This window comes from Leptidea sinapis, chromosome 26 (assembly GCF_905404315.1).
Source record: "Leptidea sinapis chromosome 26, ilLepSina1.1, whole genome shotgun sequence".
Taxonomy (NCBI): Eukaryota; Metazoa; Arthropoda; class Insecta; order Lepidoptera; family Pieridae; genus Leptidea; species Leptidea sinapis.
In genome coordinates, this window is record NC_066290.1 from 10,763,897 (window position 1) to 10,780,112 (window position 16,216).

A 16,216-nucleotide genomic window follows, 5' to 3' on the forward strand; every position below is an offset into this window, starting at 1 on the left:
GGTTTATGCTTATTTATAATTTTATGCCGAATATATTTGTAAGGCCGTAATAATTTATAAATTATACCCAGAAGCACAATACAAGTAATAGAACGGAAGCGTTACTCAGCGGTCTCCTTGAAATTTATACCTACGTCTGGGCGGAGCGCTAGGGTTGGTACATTTAAAAAATGATAGAAGACGCGGTTGGCGCGGCGTAGCTAATTAAATTCGTACGTGCATACAGCTTGCCACTTAATAGTTTTGTCTCCCCAAGATTGATTAGCGGCCAAGTAAATTATATGTATGTGTGCGTGCGTCGATTCGGGTGCTCCAGTATGAAGTTAAAGTGCTGTTATATTACTGTATTGTGCCAGAAGAGACTTTACTGCCATTGTGGTTAATGTCATAATGTTTTGTATATCAACATCTAACGCACAAGGAAGGCCACCATAAGATTATCTTACAAGGAGGAGTTTCTTAATTCGTCGGTATGTTTTTTTATGTTTGTTAGCCCAGACTTTCGACTGATTATTTTTTTATTTGAAAGCTGGTGCTTCCCGTGTGGTCCAGATCTGACAGTGAGTCTATGAGATAACTATAAAAGTCTTAAATTTGCTATAAGTATATGCGCGACAGATTTTCGAATTACTCAATATCGCGCCAACCGATTTCGATGATTCTTCTTTTATTGAAAAGGATATACTTCAAAGGTACTTTGGTGAGAGTTTGGTTAAGTTCTGATTATGGGATCCATGACAAAGTAACGGAACTCTTAAATTCTTAGGAGCAAATTAACGATACTCGGCCAAATCTGTTTATGCTATCCGGATATTTTAGTCACCAACCGTAACGTCATTATGATCAAGTGATTGTCGTAGTCGAATATGATGATCAATGAAACTCCTTAACGACTTACAGTAAGGGTGCGATCTGTGGCAGAATTTCTAACTAACTGGTTCAAAATACGCAATTATTTTTATACTATTAAGTGCATATTATATCTATTGTTTAGGAATAGTGTTTTTGAAGTCGATTGTTTTTTGTTAAATTGTTTTTTCTTTACAATATAGTCTTCTTTATTGAAGAGGAGGACGAACGAGCGTATAGTTTCGGGTCACATATAGTAAGTGATCACCGCAGCCCAACTCTCTTGTAACATCAGAGGAATCACAAGAGCATTGCCGACCTTATAAAGCGAAGAATAACATGATATTGTGATACAAGTGAGCCGATGTCAGCTCTCAAGCTGTGTGTCTAATGATCAAATTGCTCGAGTTTCATACGCACTTTATCACAAAAAAAAAACAACCTGCATCGCATAAATCGTTCAAACTAAATTATGACAAATGGCGAGTAAGATTTTTTTTTTCACGCTCCAAATGTGTGTTGATCGATGACATATAGCCGTACTTCAAAATAATAATTTTAATGATAAAATGCATAATAATATTTTATAACAAACTAGCTGACCCGACAGACGTTGTTATGTATATAATAAATAAAATAATGTTTTTATATGAATTTGTCAATAATATATCATCACATCAAAAATTACTTCGTAAAATACGCACCTTGCTGTCTTAATGAAATTATTTCACAGCAGAACTGTCAAACCGTGCGTCAATAAATTCTCTCATAGAAATTATGTATGGACACATCAAAGGAAAAACAAATTTGTTGTTTTTATTTAATTTTGCAGCATTTTCCTATTTATTCACCTTTTAAATATTCACGGTCCAGCCGTTTTCGAGTTTTAGCGAGACTAACGAACAGCAATTCATTTTTATATATATAGATAGATTATTGTGAATTAAAATTGTGATTTTAATAATTTGAGAATAATAGTTTTTTCATCGTAATTAGGGACTTACATTATTTATTTATTCTCACTTTATGAGCAAGTGTGTTGAATAGGAAATCAATATTTTTTTAAAGATTCATTTATTTATTATAATTTCAATTTTACACTAACATTACAGGGTGAACCTAATGCACTAGTGTATTTGTCCATTTCCATTAGTTCTAAGAAGATTCTTTTTAGTATTAAAAATAAATACGAATCTTTGTTAGGAGCGTTTTGCTTTTAAAAAACTATGTTTTCTAAGAAATTACTTTTTCGTTGGCTACCCATTTTTTGCTAACTAAACTAAACAACAATTTATATTTATAAGATATTTACTATAAAAATGAAGATATTGGAGCCTTGAGGATCAATAAATAAGTCAATAACGTACGACCACAACTAGTGTCTCTATTGTTTGTAATTAGATACAGCAACCCATCTCAACTTGTATGACGCGAGATACATTTTTTATTTGTACCCATAGTTATCAACGCTAAACAATTTGTTATGTTTTTTAAAGTGATAACCCTCACTTCTAGGATTAATACAAACAAAATTTTATGAACGATGCGATACTCGAACCCACAACCTGAAAGTAGAACAAAGCATACAAGATTTTATGACGATACGTCACTCGAACGCTTAGCTCAGTTGTTTAGAGCACCGGCACGGACCGCCGGAGGTCGTGGGTTCGAGTCAAATTTTATTTGTGTAGTTATCAATTCGATACGCTTTTTCATCTACAAGTTGGTCTAATGTTTTTATTTTATTAGGTCAATGACCTTCTATATAAGGACATTACCTGAGTTTTGGCGTTACTTTCTTAAGTAGCCTCATTGAACACATATTATTAATGAAACAACAACTTTTAAATAAGTATATTATAAGGGATTTGACATACTTTTAAAATGAGAAATTCACGATATGTTATTCTTGTGCACCAAGCTAAAAAGGCGCGTACACTTTCCTTAAAGGCTGGCAACGCTCTTGTGATTTCTCTGGTGTTGCTAGTGAATGTGGGCGGCGGTGATCACTTAACAACAGGTGACCCGTACGCTCGTTTATCCTCCTTATCCATAAAAAAGGCTTGAGGAGTAGTATGGGTATAAAATAAAAACAAATCTAAGTGGCAAAAACTGTTCGCCAACGCGACCGTTAAGTATTTTCGTGTATTGCGTCAGGGTCAAAGCTCAATGCAAGTATCTAAAAATAGAACTTCATAATTTCGATTTATATGCATTGCAAGGCATTGTATTTTTAAATAAACTTGTCGATTTTGAATTAATGCAACTTTTTGCTAACCGTACCGGGTTTCAATAACATTCCTTTTCAAAAAAAAGGTTACTATAACAAAAATGACTTTCTTAATGATACCCCAGATTGGGAATGGAGCGACCGCTCTCGGGCTATTAATAAATAAGTTTAATTGTACAATACTAATTTGTAAACATATTTTTTGATGAATTAAAAGCCCGCTGAGTTTGTTGCGCCATTCTTCTCAGGTCTGAGGCATTCGTTTTGGAATAGGTGGTAATTTATGACTTTCAATAAGCGATGACACATCCTATTTTGAATAAAATTATTTGAATTTGAAAGAACAACCCACCAGAGTGGCTCCTTGGTTATCCCTGGGCTCGTCCAGATCCATTCCCTCCTTCACCAGCTCAGCGACATCAAACAGCATTTGCATCTCCGTAGCAGCCCTGGTATCATCAATCAGCCTCTGCGTGACACCCCTAGCGGCCATCTCGCTCTCTATAGCGTCCAGGGTGCGTTCCTCCTCGCAGATATCATACGGCATGTTCCCATCACCGTTCACAGCCAGCAGGTTCGCGCCGCGTTGGATAAGTATCTTGACCAGGTTAAGGTTCCCGCAAGTTGCGGCTGCGTGGAGCGGAGTCCATTTCTCGCTGTCTTCTGCGTTCACGTTGGCACCGTTATCCAGCAGGAGACGCATCATGGCCTCGTTGTTGTCAATGCAGCATTGGTGGAGAGCTGTCAGGCCATCTTCGTTGGTTGCATCTGGAGTCACTCCGCGCGCTAGCAGCCTTCGCACTACAATCAATAATCATATTAATTTTATTAATTAAATCCTATTTTTTCTTCTCTTTTGTGCAAATATCTAATTCTGTTACTTTAGTTTAGTTCAAATATAAGTTGTATCTATGTATATATAAATATATACAGGACAACCCGCGGCTATGCTAAATAAAAAGTTCTTTCAGTAAGTTCTTTGGTGGCAGAAAGTTCAGTTGGTGAAGATACTCTTAAAGCCTGCCGCTGTCCTATCTCTAATATAAAGTTTTTTTTTAAATAAAGGACGAGACGAGCAGGACGTTCAGTTGATGGTAATTCATATGCCACGCCCATAACAATGCAGTGCCGCTCAGGATTCTTGAAAAACCCAAAAATTCTGAGCGGCACTACAATTGCGCTCGTCACCTTGAGACATAAGATGTTAAGTCTCATTTGCCCAGTAATTTCGCTAGCTACGGCGCCCTTTAGACCGAAACAATAATGTTTACACATTACTGCTTCACGGCAGAAATAGGCGCCATTATGGTACCCATAATCTAGCCATTCAATCTCCCCTTATCTCTGTTCCAAATATCAAATGACTCACCTTCCTAAAGGAGTCAAATCATCCAAGCATTACTGACTCTAGATTTACATGTTATATCAACAGGCCCTTTTATAACGATAATATTATACGAACACGCTAAATAAAATGTTGGAGGCCATGATGTCATCTGTATATTAAGTAACACATCCTAATGTAAGCGATTTATGTAAATTATGATGCAGATTTATCGTTTCGCTTTCATTTAATAGGACAGTTAGAAGTGGGTCAACAAATTTATAATACACAATTGTTCATTCGTTTTACAAACATATTTTTAATTTTGAACCGACTGAAATTTTGCCCTTTTTTATGGAAAAGGAGGACAAACGAGCGTACGGGTCACCTGGTTTTAAGTGATCACCACCGCCCACATTCTCTTGCAAAACCAGAGGAATCAACGGAGCATTGCCGGCTTCTATGGAAGGTGTATGCGCTTTTTTGACGATACCCACGTCGTATCGTCCTGAAAACACCGCACAAGGAAGCTCATTTCACAGCTTGGTTGTAAGTGAAAGAAAGTTCCTTGAAAACCACACTCTGCAAGAACGCCACACATCCCGACGGTGTAGACGATATTCTAATTTATGGCGTGTCGTGCGAAGTTGGAATACGGCGGCAGGAATCGGGTCAAATAGCTTATACGCCATCCAAGCAAATTATCCATGCAACTCTCTGTGCCCAATTAGGTATGGTATATTAAGCATCTTAAAAAACTACGACCTTCATCAAAATCATTCAAAAATATGCAGAAGCTCATGAGCATGAGATCACAATCATGTGGACGCCGAGGCTTTCCAGCTCCTCGACAACATGGACCTAGTGAGAAGACTCAAAAGAACTAATCCTGTTGAGTTAGTGCAGTGAAAATTATTTTGCGCAAGTTTTGTATTATTTTATTCAATTTTAAATGGAAATATTATATTAATTACATAATATTTCAATATTTACATTTTGTGTAAATTGTACCAAATTGGTGATGCAGAGTGTGGCATGGTCCTTAGCGCCTAAACTATGTTTTGACACTTAACAGCGACATAGCACAGATAATATTTAGGTTTTCAAGGTTTGCGCATAATTCATTCACTCTAACATCGTAAAAAAATCAAAATATTAGTCTATGGTTACGATGTTGTTTCGATAAACGTTATAGAATGCGAATATTTGTTAGAGTAGGGTAGGTACGATATATTCGGAATATTATCGTATCGTTCCGAATATATCGTTGTCGATTTTGTGAGTAGACCTTCAGATTCGTGATTTTACTTGGAGTATGAATGTATGAACGATGTAAACATCGTTTTTGATATATCTCTTAGAGTTCAAGAACTTTGGCTAATAAGGTTAAAGGTAATTGGTTATATAAGAAAATTTATGAGCGTCTCTACATAAGACACACACAGTGTTGTGTCTACAACCTACTGAGAGTTTTACTTTAAAAAAAGGGCATACTAAGGATATTTGTGATGATATAGATACAGGTACAAGATGCAGTAAAAGATGAGAATGCAGCTCTGAAACAGGAATCACAGAACGAATGAAGGGATAAGTGCAACAAAAACGAAACTAAAGAAATGATGAATAATTTCTGCCAAATGAAATGGAATAAATACAAACTTGTCCAAAGCTTTGTCATAACTCCTTTTGCATAGGATGCCGGCTAGATTATGGCTATCACAACGGCGCCTATTTCTGCCGTGAAGCAGTAATGTGTAAACATTACTGTGTTTCTGTTTTAAGGGCGCCGCAGCTAGTGAAATTACTGGGCAAATGAGAAAACATTTTATGTCTCAAGGTGACGAGCGCAATTATAGTGTCGCTCAGAATTTTTGGGTTTTTCAAGAATCCTGAGTGTCACTGCATTGAAATGGGCAGGGCGTATCAATTACCATCAGCTGGACGTCCTGCTAGTCTCTAGTATAACGTCTGTATTTTCATAAAAAAGTGGTATAATCAATTACCTTCGTCAATGTCATTTCTGGCAGCAGCTTCGAGCAGCATTACACTGTCGCTGAAGTATATACTTCTCTTGTTACTCTTCTCTCTCTTTGCTTTGAGCCTAGCCCACTCCTTCTCTCTCTGCTGCCATAGTTTCAGCTGTTGCATGCGCCGTCTGTAATTGAATTTATTCAAGTAAAAAGGAATTCCCATAAAATAATAACTTTACTTTCATTACCCTACTTACATCACCTATGCGTCAATTACTCATTACGTTCATTTTTAGGTGAAATAACCCTATTTTAGGAACTTTACATTTTTACTTCTCTTTCTTTATGAGTTCTTTATAACGTAATCTGAAATTTGTAGTTGTTTGTTTTGCCCAATAAATCAGATCAGGATTCCATTATGCTGTTAAGTATCTACCGAATTCCAGCGAAAATGAGACTTTTTTCCGATTCCATAGTTCTTTATGGTGAGGTAGCAACTAAATCTTGCATGTGCAAAATGCATAAAGCCTTGCATGACATATGTATGCCAAACATGGTCCTTAACAAAGAAAAATATGCAAAAATTTAAAGTGTGCCAACAAAGCATTGAAAGAAATATAGTAACGATCAAAAGGAACAAGGTAAGAGTAACACAAATAAAGAAGAAAAGGAAATTAGTAAAGATAAACCACACTATAAAGGGATTAAAATGGCGATGGGCAGGACATACCATGTGAAGCAATATAGAAACTTGGACAAAAAATATAATAGATTGGTATCCAAGACAAGGGAAAAGGAGTCAAGGAAGAAACCCATTAGATGGGAAGATGATTTTAAAAAAATGACTGGACAAACGGGGAGACGATCTTCTCTGGATCACAATGGAAAATTCTGGAGGCCTATGTCGGAAGACAAGCGAACGATGTAGAAGATTAATAATATCGCTTAGATTAGAATATTACTAAGATTAGAATGTTAATTAGATTAGAATAATACTTAGATTATATATATTATATTAATCTTTACATTGTTTGCAATAGAGGCTTATTCATTCATTCAGCATCGAAAACCGAATAGAAATATACACACTGATTTCACAACAGTATGTTTAGCTTATTGTAGATGACGAATCGACGAAATGAATCATTGCATTTCACTCGATGAATGGTATACTTCACTTTTTTATTTTTCAGCCCGCATAACGGCTAATATCTCAACGACCGCGATCATTCGAACAATCTGTTCACGCATTTTATACGTCTATGTCTGCTGTTTGCAATGTGCTGATTTCCGGCCGAAATATTTATAGCAATAAACGTATTTTACCGTTTACGTATTTACAACTTAAATAAATAAATAATAAATAAATTCTTTGTTGCCATACAAAAAATTACAAAATATAAAATGAATAATTAGGCTACACGATGAAACAATTGGCAAAAGGAAAAGGCTCAGCTTCACCTGACATGGAATCATGGATTTATGTTTCCAAGCAGCGCTGTTTTTCAGTCAGTTCAGGCTGCTGAAAACCAATGGTGTGTTGGTGTCTCAAGCACTCAACATAACATAGTACTGGGTCAGCTCCTTTTAGCAATGAATCACGCGCCGCACAGTTTCATATGAGTATTATTATTTTGAATATTATATCGCTATTTTATCTCTCTTTAATTAAGTATATATAATTTTTTCTTCTTCTCTAATGTGATTTAGTATTGTAAGATGTAATTTAAAGATAAGATTAGTGTGTGGCGTTAAATTATTGCTAATAAAGATATTTCTATTTCTATAAAATGTAATATTAAAATTATGTGTTTTTATTACCCTTGCAAGTGTATGTAAGTGTGTGCGTGTGTATGTTTGCGTGTGTGTGCTTGAGTGTGGACTTATAACTTAATGTTATGCAAGTTGGGTAATTGTCGTCATACGAAGGTAACAATAGTAAAAGGCCTATCTTATGTAAATTAAACCTTTGTACGCCCGGTTCCCGTTGGTTAATTTTACGCACAGAGATTTTGAATACCTTCGCAGGTAAGGTTTCCTCAAGACAGTTTCTTTCACCGTTAGAAAGGCGTACATATGAATTTCGTAAAAACAAAAACACATCGGTGGCGGGCGACGCACGAACTGGTGATATAAATGTTGAAAATACTAGCTGACCCAACGTTGTTCTGTACATAATAAATTACTGTTTTTTTATGAATTTGTCAATAATATTTAATAACATCAAGAATGACCTATTTCGTAAAATATGCTCCCTGTTGTTAATGAAATTGTTTCACAGCAGAACTGTCAAACCGTGCATCAATAAATTCTCTCATAGAAAATATATCCATACAAAACAAATATTGGAAATAAAAATAAATATGGCTCCCAAATCGAAATAAAAACTATCCTATACCTCAAGTTGGACGAAACTGCACTCCATGAAGTAATTAATCCCCATTAAAATTCGTTCACTAGTTTAGTTCACTGGTAACAAACATCAGGACATTGGATTTATATGTATAAGGAAATAAAGATAATTAAAATTAAAAACAATATATTCTCTGTAAGACCTTTAGCAGTTATTTATTTCAAGACAGATGAAGTACAAAAGTAACTTAAATATTAGTATACAAATGAGAGAGAAAAACCTCTACGCGGTAAGCCTATTATTAAAAACATTTAGCTCCTTACCAATCAGTTACCGGCTTTCAGTAATTGAAAATAGCACGAAATTAATTTGCGCAAAAGCCTTACGATTTATCTCACAAATAACTCGAGGCTAGCATGCAACCATTAAAAGTGAAAACGGTTTCACTTACACATAGGTTACTATTATAATGTTACATGGAGTATGCACTCCATGCTAATGATACGTTCACTTAAGAACCATCTCGCATGAAGATGCTCATCACTACATTGTACATCTATACTAATATTATAAAGAGGAAATATTTGATTATTTGTTTGCATTGAATAGGCTCCGAAACTACTGAACCGATTTGAAAAATTCTTTCACTGTTGGAAAGTTTTTTTTTAAATTAGGGATACTTACTAAACCTCCATAATGTAACCCGAGGTGTAAAAAAAATTACCTAAAATATTTTTTACATCGCGTGTGCTGCGAAAAGTATTCATGGCTTTGGAGAACACATAATTATTTACAAAGTGTTGCGACAGCGTATTATGTTATGAGTGTTCTTTTATTATGTACGCAGGCGAAGTTGCGGGGTATCAGCTACTATAAAATAAAGTTGCTTCGCGCTGTTTGTCCCTACGTATGCTTAGATCTTTAAATCTTTTTTTAATATATAGAGTGTTTCAAGAGGAAAGTTTATATTATGTATAACACACATTTATTTATCAGGAAGCCAACGTGCATACAACAATATTAATCCACGGACACATTTAAAAATTCTTTTATAATGTTGTACACTCCACTTATAGGCTAATTCGACATGCATAATAATGTACACTCGTTCATTAACTAAAACTTTTAACTTTGTGTAATATAGTTATAGTAGCTTTAAGGAACTAAAGATAATTTTGAAAAATATAACAAAATTAAAGCCACAAGCAAAAATCTGTTAAAAAAATAATAACTAGGTTCTTACTTTGTAAACACGGAAAAAAGAGAGAAAAAAACAATAACTACGCACAATGACGAATCTTTCATTACAATTTTTTTGACTTCTGTTTTTGAAACATGGGGCAGAATGCCAAAAAATATATATGCCACCTCTTTTAACCAAATTGTTGTTGGTGACAACTATTATTCTACATAAGGGGGCGGATTTATTTTATTTTATTAACTATTTTTTTTACTTTTATTAACTTACACATACATAATTTAGTAAGGAAACACTGAAAATTGTAGATGGTTCTAATGTGATGTCGTAAATAAACATTTTATAAATTTCATTTGCGCTTAAATTGCAAACGCTGGCTAAACATCAAGGTCTACAAAAAAGTACGCGATGGTATATGTCTATCCCTCAGAGATAACCCACAATAACCATTTTTTATCTTTTACTTTTTACGAGAAATAATGGCTTAGGTAAGAAGCTATTTTAAGCAATACAGCACTAATCTTTATCCAATCATGTACCTTAAATACATTGTGGTTTTAATATAGATTAATACAGCATGTAATTTAAATAAATATTTTTGAAGATATTAGGTACAAATGCAGGCACATAGCGGTTGGAGCGGTACCGGCCGGGAAAGCAATAGAATAAATAGAATTATATCATCCAGTTTATAAGGTATACAAAACAAAAATATACCAGTCTACGAAATAAAAAACTTATATTAGTTTTGTAGGACGTGTTGTCTCGCCAAAATCTGTCACGAGACTCCTGAGTCGTACTGAGGATGCCTCGTGTAGAGGCGAAACACGTGTCGAATTGTTTAAAGACAAATATTGGCGGAATTAACACTTACAGCACTAAGTCTTTCTTCGCACAGATAGTGGTTTATAACTCCTGGATTATTAAATGTACACGTGATATTAAATCTGCACCTTTTCGCGAAAATGTTGTAAATATAACAGTCAACAAGTCCATAAACGTGTTAATTCATGACAAAGGTCCTAAATTTGTAATGTCCTTGTAATAAATACGTGTACACAGTTAACACGATCATTTTTATTATTAATTTTTAAGTATCTTTTTTCACAAATTTTTATTCATCTTAATTTATACCTACGTCTCGACGAAGCGCTAGGGTTGATACATACAAAGAGATTGTCGACGCGGACGGCGTGGCGCAGCTAATTTAACTCGAACAGCGACTATTTTGAATTCTCGGCGACGCGCCGCGTCTGGCGTAGCACCAGGGGTGGAGCTCATCAAACTTAGCCCCCCAAAAAAAAAATTTTTTCTATTTTGAATTTTCAATATCGCATATCGTTAGTTCGTAGTTTGTTCTTAATTGTTCGCTATAAATAATTGTTTGTTCTTTTGTTGCTTATTTAAAAACAATTAATTAAAAATGGGGGGAAACGCCTACTATTTGGTTCTGGCACTCACCGGCCGCTGCCGCGGCACGCAACGCTCGGCTCGTGCGTTGTTGTAACTGTTCTAACATAACCTAACCTAAACTATTTTAATGAATTGCAAAATAAAATAAAAAAAATCGAGAACAAACAAATGTTTATAGAGAACAATCAAGAACAAATGGCGAACTAACGATGTAATAAAAAAAAATAAAAAAATCTGGGGGCTAACTTTCTTGAGCTCAGGGGTGGGACAGACGCCTTTAAAGTGACGTTTTCAGAAGACTGTAGTGCCATCTGTTAGTTGGCCCGAAAATGAAAGCTTTGTCAGCTGTCACTCGCTTTGAAACCTTTCAACTTTTCTTTAGTTGTGTCACTGCCCACTGGTCATAAAATGGCGGCCACTTCTAGCCTCATGTATGTAGCTCTCGTGTTCCATTTTGCATATTTACACTACTAAATCTAGCTTCCATGTTCTATGTTGTGACAAAATGAAACAATTAACTCTACGCGCAATTTCAACATTTATTATAACAAAAATTGCAATACCTACATTAAAAAGTAGAGTTAGTTATTTAATTGCGTCACCAAATTAAAAATGAATTTTATAATTTCGAGATTATATATAGTTATTTTCGGGGCCTAGTTTTCAAATAGACCGCTCATAATGCGTAGAGAGGGCTCTCTTTTCCCTATATATTATTATAATCTTTCCGTAGCACTCAAAAGTTTTGCCTTCTATAAAATGGCATGGCAGGGCAAATGAGACTTAACAATATCTTGTCTCGAGGTGAGTTGTGCCGCTCAGAATTTTTGGGTTTTTCAAGAATCCTGATGCGTATCAATTACCATCAGCTGAACGTCCTGCTGGTCTCGTCCCTTATTTTCATAAAAAAAAAAACACAATATAATAAGACAAAATAATGACACAATATATATATATATATATATATATATATACATATATCTTGCAAAACTGCAATCACAGACAGGCGTTAGCAAGAATATACTCAGAAATAATTTACATAAATTGCAACAAGTGTTTTGCACTCATAATATCGTATAGTATCCAGTTCAAGTGTATACTAAATTACTATTAACTACATATTATTATTTAAATTATAATACAGGATTTCAACACTGACGTCGAATAAGAGTTGAAAAGTCTTCACTCAATACATTTCACCTTACATCTTCTTATAAATAAAATTCTCGTGTCACGGTGTTTGTTAACAAACTCCTCCGAAACGGCTAAACTAATTTAAAACAAGTCTGTGAATCGGCCAACATCAATTTTTTATACCCCTAAATATTTATTTTTATTTTTTCTGACAATTTTTTTATTTTAATGTTATTATGATACAGCATTAAAAATACATACAATTTCGTATTTTCACCCGTCTACGATGAACACCTACTTTTGTATAGCGATTTTTTACCGATTTCAAAAAAGGAGGAGTTGTTAAATGTTTGTTACCTTAAAACTTTCGACTGGGTGAACCGATTTTGATGATTATTTTTTTATTTGAAAGTGCTTCGCGTGTGGTCCCATTCTAAATTGGTCTAGATCTGACAATGGCATCCATGAGAAAACCATAAAAGTCTTTAATTTGCTATACGTATGTCGACGACAAATTTACGAATAACTCAATATCGAGCCAACCGATATCGATGATTCTTTATTTATTGGAAAGGATATAACTTCAAAGGTAACTTAGTGAGTTTGGTTGGGTTCTGATTATGGAGTCCATGACAAAGTAACTCCAAAAATAACCGTAACTAGAATTAATAATTAATTAGATTGTATAAAAATACGCAATTATTTTTTAACTTTTTAGTGCATATTATATCTATTGTTTTGAAATAGTGTTTTTGAAGTCGGTTGTTTTTTTGTTAATTTTTTTTGAAATATTATTCTATTCCATCCACAGATACGCAATAGAGTTGCAAGATGGCAATCGAATATAATGATTACTGTAGTACGATAAATTTCATGTACGATATACTTGGTAGGTCTGAGAATCTATTTTTTATACGCCAAAAATTTTAATTTTTGAATTTTTTTATGAAGTCAGCTAGTTATATAATAATAATAATTTATTCCAGTCAAAAAAATATATAGTTGCAGAGAGCTTTGTGCCCTACCCTCTGCGGTAGGATACCCTGACTTGTAGAATGTATATGTCATTTGTCATATTTTTTTTATTTCATTCATTTCAAGGAATATCAACAGCTATTTACACAAAATAAAAATACAATAAAAACTTAGAGCTAATTACAGATATTCACTAATAGACAATAGAAGTAGTAAGAAGCAAAATTATAAAGAGTAAACATGATAAGATAAGATAAGATAAACTTTATTTGCATTGAATAGGTTTCATTACAAGATGTTTACAGTTTGCTATTCAGCTCTATACAAAGCATGCAAATGTCAGTGATCATCAAAATTATAATCTAATAATAAGCACACTTGATATTTACAGGTTAGTCATAGGATTCAAAAAATGTTTTCATGATACATTGTCTCATTGCTTTGACAGTTGTATTAAAAATTAATCCAAATTAATTACATATATCACTGCTTAGTTTATTACAGGTGGAGATAGCTCGCAAGATATAACTATTACTCCGGTAGTTAATAGATGATTGAGGTACATACAATAAACGGCTATAGCGTAGTGCAGTTGACGAAGTTCTCAATGAAATTGTCGAAAGAAGATGAGAAGAACATATTCGAGGACAAATACATAGACAGACGTCAGAGAATACCTTAGCATTAAAATGAATAGAATTTGAAAAATGCAAACAATATTCCAATAACAAGCCGGACACATGACGGAGCTGTGTAAACAAACTGTTTATAACTGTACTAAACGCATTTTTCGTTTTAAGAGTTTTTTACGACTAAATCTACACATTAACATAGGCATAGTGCAAAATTTATATGTACTATCGACAAATTTGAATCGTGATGCACCGTTATTGTCATTTTCCTGTATATAAATTAAATTTGAAAACAAAATTAATGAACGATGCGGGAGTCGAACCCGCGACCCCGCGTTCCGTGCGAGTGCTCCGTGACAGCGACAAAACACACCTGATAATCGAAAAAAGCGGCCAAGTGCGAGTCGGCTTCGCCCATGAAAGGCTCCGTAGCAGCAAGTGACATAATATAAAAGTTCTTGTAGTTCGTTGTAACTTTGATCGATGTTTTAATCATAGTGCATTTTTTTTATATTAAGTTATTGATAAAGGTAAATTTCCGTTTACTATTTACGGCGTATTAAAAAAAAAAACTACTTACAAGATCTCGTTCGCATAAATTTTCAGTAAAAGTTTGCATGGTGATAGTACATCATGTATTTTTTTTTAGTTTTAACATCTTACCACTTTGGAAGTGTCTCTCACGCAAACTATTCGGTTTATAAAAAAATTACACTGGAAACCTCAACATCATTTTTGAAGACCTATCTATAGATACTCCACACGTATGGGCTTGATGAAAAAATTTTATTGAGTTTTAGTTTAGTAGTTAAGTATAATGGAATCCCCAAAATGTTCTGTTGTTGAAAAATACTGTTTTTGTGTAAAAATTTGAATGCGGTTCACATTATACATCTACTTTACCAAGTTGCGTTACAGTTTTGGAAAAAAGTGACAGACAGATATGACAAATCTATAAGGGTTCCGTTTTTTGTCAATTGGCTACGAAATCCTAAAAACGGAAATGAGGTATTTTGTGTGTCCCTACTGTCTAGACTAGGTCTTGTACACCATACAAAAAGTTTATTGAACAAGTATAGAATCGTTCTGTATTTGTTATATATGGCCGTTCCCAATATTCAGTATATATATAATATCTCCTACTTGAGATAAAAATCGTAACTATTGTTGACTTTTCTGTCCCAATAAACTTATCGACGGCAACTCATCTTATCACACGCTGTCTGTCAATGGGAGGACGTATAGCTTACCAGCGATAGAAGTTTGTATGGAAATTGCAATTCACGCGTCCTAATATAAGGCGATAAGAATGACTTATCGGGTATAATGTGACAGCTTCAGATTATTGACAGCTAATTACTGACAGTAGAAGGTAGTAATTTATCTCTATCTGTAGATTGTATATTGGGAACGGCCGTTAGATTACTGAACTTTTGTAGCCACAAACCTGATCATTTCAAAATAAATAAGCAATACCTACTGCCTAATTACGTAAAATAGTGGCTACTTTAGACACTAAGATTGTTACATTGCGAAACAAACAATTTATCTTTTCGATAATTGATAGCCGGTATCGCGGGTCCAAATGACCCTTTGACTAAAATACGTATTATTAGATATCAAATCAATTATGTACAATTAACACTCAAATGATTTATTAAGGTTCATAACAAGTTTAATGAAATATAGAAAACAGGTTTTATAAATCAACATCTTAAAATTAAATAAACATCTTAACTTTAGAGGATACGTTCCTAATATGATTTATTTTTGGGTATTACTTGTGAAATATTTAAATAAAATAAATGTAATATAAGAAACACAAAATTTAAGACTCTAATCACACCAGTGGGAGGCTCCTTTGCACAGGATTCCGGTTAGATTATGGGTCACAACGGCGCCTATTTCTGCCGTGAGCGCCGCAGCTAGTGAAATTACTGGGCAAACGAGACTTAACATCTTATGCCCCAAGGTGACGAGTGCAAGAGTAGTGCCGCTCAGAATTTTTAGATTTTTTCAAGAATCCTGAACGGCACTGCATTGTAAGGGGCAGGGCGTCTCAGTTACCATCAGGAGAAACGTCCTGCTCTTCTTGTCCCTTACTGTAATAAAAATAAAACGTTTTACGCATCAACGTT

General features: G+C 34.4%; 2 protein-coding genes across 5 annotated transcripts in view; one reads left to right on the top strand and one right to left on the bottom strand.

Moving 5' to 3' along the window:
• Positions 1–16,216, top strand: part of LOC126972445 (chitooligosaccharidolytic beta-N-acetylglucosaminidase) — a 561,898-nt gene that overhangs the window by 281,094 nt on the left and 264,588 nt on the right. The gene's annotated exons all lie outside the window — the stretch shown is intronic.
• LOC126972443 (protein phosphatase 1 regulatory subunit 16A) overlaps positions 1–16,216 on the bottom strand; it is a 76,251-nt gene that overhangs the window by 40,288 nt on the left and 19,747 nt on the right. For all 3 annotated transcript variants that reach the window (XM_050819215.1, XM_050819212.1, XM_050819214.1), the window contains exons 3-4: positions 6,407–6,558; positions 3,432–3,880 (exon numbers count right to left, since the gene is read on the bottom strand). In XM_050819215.1, coding sequence (XP_050675172.1) covers positions 3,432–3,880; positions 6,407–6,558 — 601 coding nt within the window. The remainder of the gene's footprint in view (positions 1–3,431; positions 3,881–6,406; positions 6,559–16,216) is intronic.